The sequence below is a fragment of the Triticum aestivum genome, chromosome 4B (genome assembly GCF_018294505.1).
Source record: "Triticum aestivum cultivar Chinese Spring chromosome 4B, IWGSC CS RefSeq v2.1, whole genome shotgun sequence".
In the NCBI taxonomy this organism is placed as follows: Eukaryota; Viridiplantae; Streptophyta; class Magnoliopsida; order Poales; family Poaceae; genus Triticum; species Triticum aestivum.
This window is the reverse complement of record NC_057804.1, coordinates 126,473,005-126,479,730: the sequence shown is the minus strand read 5'-3', so window position 1 is coordinate 126,479,730 and position 6,726 is coordinate 126,473,005. Positions and strand designations below refer to the sequence as shown.

The 6,726-nt window shown below is 41.1% G+C and overlaps 1 protein-coding gene across 1 annotated transcript; it reads right to left on the bottom strand.

The window, feature by feature from the left end:
- Positions 1-303: 303 nt before the first annotated feature.
- On the bottom strand, positions 304-6,227 carry LOC123091420 (CBS domain-containing protein CBSCBSPB3). The gene is made up of 14 exons (XM_044512925.1): positions 5,884-6,227; positions 5,639-5,798; positions 5,020-5,152; positions 3,766-3,936; positions 3,404-3,482; positions 3,197-3,310; positions 3,032-3,098; positions 2,834-2,939; positions 2,684-2,742; positions 2,478-2,584; positions 2,275-2,402; positions 2,108-2,190; positions 1,115-1,204; positions 304-946 (listed from the first exon to the last, which is right to left on the bottom strand). The coding sequence occupies exons 1-14, from the start codon at positions 6,039-6,041 to the stop codon at positions 770-772; spliced, it is 1,632 nt and encodes a 543-aa protein (XP_044368860.1). The 5' UTR covers positions 6,042-6,227; the 3' UTR covers positions 304-769.
- Positions 6,228-6,726: the final 499 nt, after the last annotated feature.

Genomic DNA, 6,726 nt, shown 5'->3' with positions numbered 1-6,726 from the left:
CATTAATGGACACAATTATACAATAGGGTAATACCTTGTCAAAGATATATTTCCTCAATGGGTGGATATTGTGAAGATTATCTCTGAGCTCTTTGAGCTATTGTTCGTGGAGATCCTGAGACACTGTGGGAGGTGATGACCTTCTTGTGTGATCTTGCACAATAAATTGTGGAGGATAAGCACAATGGTATACGTAATACCCAACATTACACATTATGTATACCATCCCGGTCATCCTCCACAATCTGACAATGGTTGCCTCCCACGACCTAACTTGTTGAACATGTATAAGACCATACTCAGTAATCAGCCACACTGGACATAAATATATCCACCTCATCTCAGAAAATATGTAAACAGTACGTCAGATCCAGTGATTGTTTGGGAAATAACCCCTCACCGGATTTGTGGTAGAGAACATGTTTCACCCCATTCATGGAACTAAAATGAACTGAAAATGTATATCATAGTTCCGTGCTTCCTTCCCTGTATAACTAAACTCAATAGTTTCGTGCTTCCTTCCCGGTATAACTAAACTCATTTATGCAAAAAATTGAGATGGTCAGATGATTACTTTCTGGACTTCGGTGCATCTGGTGTATAGCCCATGATCTTCAGTTCTTCATTCTTTTCCTTTTTCTTTTTCTTTGTCTTTTGTGAGGGGGTTCAGTTCTTCATCCTTGGCCAGCTGAAGCTCCGAGGCGTTCGAGTCTTCTGAGAGACGTTAGTCACAGAGGTAAGGATTGGAGTTAAGTGTGCCTCCCAGAACTCACACTTTTGAGCGCTTCAAGTAAACCACGAGCACGACGCCTGTCAGGGCAATAGCGCCGGCCATTAGCCCGTAATGAGCAGGCGTCAACTGACTTTTTTGGGGAGGCACCAGCTCCGGCAATTGCTTTTTAACTTCAGAACTGGAATCCGAGTCGTCAATGTGCAACCTCAGGACCTGCAAGTCCAAGTTCCACTACAATGAGGCATAGAGACAAGCGAATGACTGACACACCTGGCCATGCCAAAGTGGTAAAGGAATCTCCGGATGCTTGTGCTGAGAGTAATAGCAAAATAGCGGCATTTTAAGCAGGCAAATGGGTTCTAACTCAGAGAAAGGAAATACCTTCAATCCGGATGATTTGGCATTGAGAACAGCACCAGCAAGATCAGAATCTGTAGTAAGCAGAACCCTATCGCCTTCATCATCGTCATACTGCATAGAACATCAGAATCAAAATATTATTGCTACTGCAGTTTGGATGTAGTATAGTGTAGAATACAGGCTAAGGTAGCTGCAACTGCAAGTGAGCGAGTGCTCTCTACAATTCAGAATACATTCATTCATGGGACTAAGCAGCTAGCAGTACCACTCAGACCTTGTACAATGAGAGGTGCTTAGAGAGATGCTTAGAAAAATAAACCGGGTTTTTCTGAACCACCGGTGCCTATTTCTATAGGAGAGACGCTTAGTTAAGCGTCTATCCTGTACAAATAAGCACCGGTGCTCAAGAAAAGCCTGGTTTATTTCTCTAAGCATCTTCCCTAAGCACCTCACATTGTACAAGGCCTCAAGATAGCTGATATTATTCAAAGGCGGTTCTTGGTGTCAGTCCACTAGTTACAGGAACCATTTTGTATACTATGTAGGATCTCGAATACATTCAAATTATACTCAATGGTGACGGCAAGTTGGCAACTATGTGCAGGTGTCTTCGGAAGGAGAGTAGCTTTGACTAGATGTGTAGTTTCCTCCATAACCATAGGAATGAATAGTATTCCCAAGGAATTCATGTGCTCGTTTCATACAAAACTAATGCATCCACATGGAACTTTCCTCTGGAATTTCCTATGGTTTTCCTATGAAAATCCTCCAAACCGAATGAGCCCTTAGTCAAAGCTCATTTTACCATCCTATCGCATTCCTATACTACTACTAATTACTATGTTTTGGTTTCCTCTAAAACGAAAAAGCCCTCAATTCTACTTGCAATTATAAACAGAAAATGTTCCATCAAAGCAATAAGAGATGCAAGATTGAGGATTAGGAACTGCTCATCTAGCTCTTCCGTTCAATATGCCAAGAGTTTAGAACACAAATATATCAAATAAAGCTTACCAAAAGTTGAATTGGGCCCTTTTCACCACCAGCGCCTAATCTTTGTGTTATAGAAGACATAAGCTCGTCTAAACTCTCAGAACCTGCAGCAATGAAACACAAAATGTTGTTAGTCAGTACACTGCCACCACAGCTAGCTCTCGTCAAACTATGAAGTGTGTACCCACCGCATGTAAATCTATGCATACGTCCCTTCTTGTCCTGAAGCTTGAAGGCAAAAGAATTGCCAACAACAGCAGGATAAATGCTACTCCTGCCATCTCCGACCTCTGACGGCATCACTAAGGATATTTCACTGAGCGATGAAATCATGCAGGTAAGCATCACATTTGAGCGGAAAAAGAAAATCACAAAGGATGCATCAACCAACCTCTGGCTATCAAATTCCTCATCTGGCTCCAAAGCAAGAGCAGAGTCCCAGAACTTCTGCATCATTGTGTTTGCTACATCATTTGCAGCTCCAGAACCTCCTTCAGCCTTCAGACAGAGCATGTTAGATGGACCAAGGTTACAATAATATTCCTCAGGCAACTATATTCCAGTAATAGAGGAGGGGTGGAGGGGAGGGGTACACACCATAGAAATGGCTGCCTGGGTAAGTTGCAGAACATCCAAACAAGCAACAACTCTACCATCTGACATGAAAAATTGAAAAATAGGTTAGACACGAAAAACAACAAGTACCAAACAGCTAGTATTACTAGGCTGAGAACAAAAAAGTTTTACCTCCATCAACAACAGGAATATGCAAGAATTTGCCATCATGCATTATATGTAATGCGTCCAGAATTGACGTGTCCAATGTAGCACAATCAGGGTGTGCAGTCATTACCTTGAGCAAAATGGTAAATAACAGTGAGTCCAGAATGAGTTGCATAAACCTTAGCTACCTTTTGAAATAAGAAATCAGTCTGGAGAAGAAACCTTTTCTACTAGAGTTAATTCGGGAGAAATATTTTGTGCCACAACACGCATAAGCACATCCTTTGAGCTGAATTTCAGAGTAACATATACATTAACAGCTCGACAATAAACATAAAAAGGAAACATCAGACAAATATTTAATGAAAGAAATATGAGAATGCTTACGTAAAGATCCCTTGCAGCAAATTTCCGGTAGTTATAACCACTGAATTAACGCGTAGTTCACGCATTTTTTGGGCTGCTACATAAACAGGATCTGAAGGAGAAACAATCGCTACTCTGCAAATTGACATAAGAGGTAGCTCCCATCATCTAATTAACTTTTTTTACAACATAACCAAGAAAAATGAACAAGAGAAAACAGATAAGTACTTTGTGCTTTCCGTGATAATGGTTGACAAAGAAGGTTTAAACATCCGTTCTCTTATAGTTTCTATTAAAGTGGAAGGAGCTGTATCCACAAAAGTCGCATCAGTTTGGTCAGCTCATGAAAAAATTGGTAGACAAGAACAATCTATTTAGAAAAGAACACATATTTACATCAAAAACTTGAAGACTTGGTTACAAGTTCCAGATTGGTATGATGTGAAAATTAATGATTTCATTTTTGTTTGAAATAAACTAGATATTGTTAACTATTCACGAATATAGGTCATGTGTTCTATTACTTTTTACTTGCGTATCATCAATGTATAACAACCAAGGAGTAGAGTTAGCTGGCACAATCACAAGACCTGAGAAGTTGCTACCCAATTGGCGTTCAACCCCTTCTACAGCAGCTGCAAGTGCATTTCCTTGTTCTGCTGCCTTCTCCAGTCTTGATATTGCATCATAGAGGCATTTTGCAATGTCCAGCATGGCAGTAACCTCACCATTATCAACCACAGGAAGGTGTCTAAATTTCCCTAAAACCAGAATGTACAAAATTAACTTCTATGAGTCGACGCAAACACCGCTGGAAGTAAGCTTTATGTGAAGAACATGAATACAATCACCATCAACATACATCCACATCTCTCATCACAAAGCTAAAGAAAACTAGCAACCACATTTGAAACACCTTTTGAAGATTTTGCAGAAGAAATAAATATAGTTAGTTCTATCACTAGGCCACATTTCCACCAGAAGTTTCAGATATATACAGATTTAGTAAAGTGGCTCTAAATTGCTACAAGAAAAACACCAAATGATTCCCCTATAACAGTAAGCATGAGAACTTCTAGTGCCTCTGTAACTTCTTTATTAACATGTCAGTTTGTGTTATCAGCATAGTTTAAAAAGGCGTGCCTAGGCTCTAGGCGATAGCCAAACGCCTAGCGCATAATTGCGCTCAAGCATGCACTTTGGACAGAGAAGCGCAAGGCGGTGGCAAGACGCACAATTGACGCCTAGCGCTTGTTTTAACTTTGGTATCGGTATGGATAAATCATTAGGGTTTTCAGAAACTAAACTTTGTTAGTTTTGTAATCATGTAGGATATTTGCTTTGAATTGCAATCCATCTTGTCAGGAGTTGAAGTTATGTGGCAGCTAAACCTATAAAGCACATCCGACATAGATTTTTAATAAAGCAGTGAGAAACTCGATAGAAAAGATATAGCCTCAGAAGATTTAAGGAAAAAAAGGACGAAAATAAGAAAACTTTGAAAAGGTAAAGTGCTAAAATTTAACAAATTGCAAGAAAATTGAAAATTGGAGGAGTAAAAATAAAATAGTTAATACAGGGTCAATGACTTGACTTGACCAAGGGAACAAATTTAACTGCTGAACCATCTTGTTGTCAATTGTGTATTTTAAAGGACTAAATTATGGCAACTGGAAAAGGGACTATAATATAATTAACTGAACTGTACTGATCAATATAATAGAATTACCTTCAGAAAAGACAACACATGTTACAAGTTATAGGATGTGAGTTCAACTGATTCGACCACTCACAGTGATGGTTAGTTGGAGCATACTGTAACTTAAAGTGTAGCTCAAATATACCTTGGACCATTTTCTGTAGTGCCTCGATAGCAAGTGTGTCAGCTGTGACATAATGAGGGCTGCGTGTCATGATCTTGGATATGATTGTTTGCTCAACCCGCAGCCCCTCGGCAATAACCCTTGTGGCTATGTCCTACATCATAAGTCAGATGGTAAGAAAAAACAGAGCAGGTTGTTCACATCATAAGCATTTTCACATGTAGCAGTCAGAGAGACTGCTGAATCAGTCCAGAAATGTGTAACACGTTGATACAGTGTTATTCAAAGAATAAGATGACTCACATGAGCTTACAAAACATTGCTACTGTACTGACCATTTTTCCATCAGTTCCAAATCTGAAGAATCATCAATTAAGCAAGAAACTGAACAAACACATTGTTGGTCATAGACTAAAGTTGTATACACTGAACATAACTTCCAGCCTAAACGTGCCTTACTCTAGTCACTCGATGCAAATGCAAAATTGCAGACACAAGCAATCTTTATGGTGTGGAGTACAGTTCAAAACAGGCAATGTACACTGTTACCTTAAAGCATCCTACCGTTCAAGCTCCATACACTAACTAAACGACAACCGGTGCAATCATCAAAGGAAGATTCCAAGAAAGAACATATCACCTTGTCGGTGACAATGCCGGAGAGGAGGCCGTTGACGTCGGTGAGCAGCACGGCGTCGACCCGCCTGGCCGCCATCCGCCGGCACGCCTCTGACACCGTCGTCCCCTCTGGGATCGTCAGCGCCTTCGACAGCCGCAGCTTCTTGACCGTCCTCTCCCCTCTGACAAAACCCACACCCGGCCAAAAGGAGGAATCAGGATCGAGGTGGAAACAGCAGAAAAAAGAGGAAGCGTTCGGGCGCTTACGCGACGTGGTTGGGAGAGGCGGGCTTGGAGGGGGCCTTCCCGTTTCCGTTGGCGGAAGCGGCGGAGGGATCATCCGACTTGCGGGAGGAGGCCGCCGACGGCGGACGGCTGCGCGTGCGTCGGTTCTGCGCCACGGCGGCAGTCGCGCCGGAGTTCATGGCTGTGCCGTCGAAGGTGGGTGAAAGCTCTAAAAAGGGCTTAGCCTACGGTTTGGGGGTTGCCAAGGGAGGACAACGGCGACGAGGCGGCGGTGGCGGCGGCGGCGAATGTTGGAGTTGGAGGAGGGGAGCGGTCGCTGCTTCTTGTTGGGCTCCTTCCTTCCTTGTGGGAGTCGTTTTCACATTCGGTCCCTTAGATGCTGCATTATTGCGTTAAGAGTTCATGTGACTTACTAACTTACGTATCTTATAAAATTTCTCAGAAAAACTTTATCTTATAATCTGCTGTAGAAAATAGCCACCAAAATAAAGAATATAGTGGTTAATTAATGGTAAAATCTAAAAAAACTGATTAGAATAAGAATAAATAAATAAACAAGACTGATTAAATAATGGTGATTAGTGTAATCCACTATGATGCCAAACACACATAACTTTAGACTCTTTTATTTCAATGATGAATCTAGTGGGTTAGATTACGTAGGACAAGTATTTAGCCAAAGACCACTATTATTAAAACTGAGATGAATCTGATGGGAAAACAATAGGGTAGTACAGACCGATCACTCAAATTATAAGAATGATTTTGAGCGACAACTATTAGATTCCGTCTCATAAAAAGTGTGTACTACGAGTTAATTTGATGGTCATAAGAAAAATTGCTGGAAGAGACATTTACGTAAGT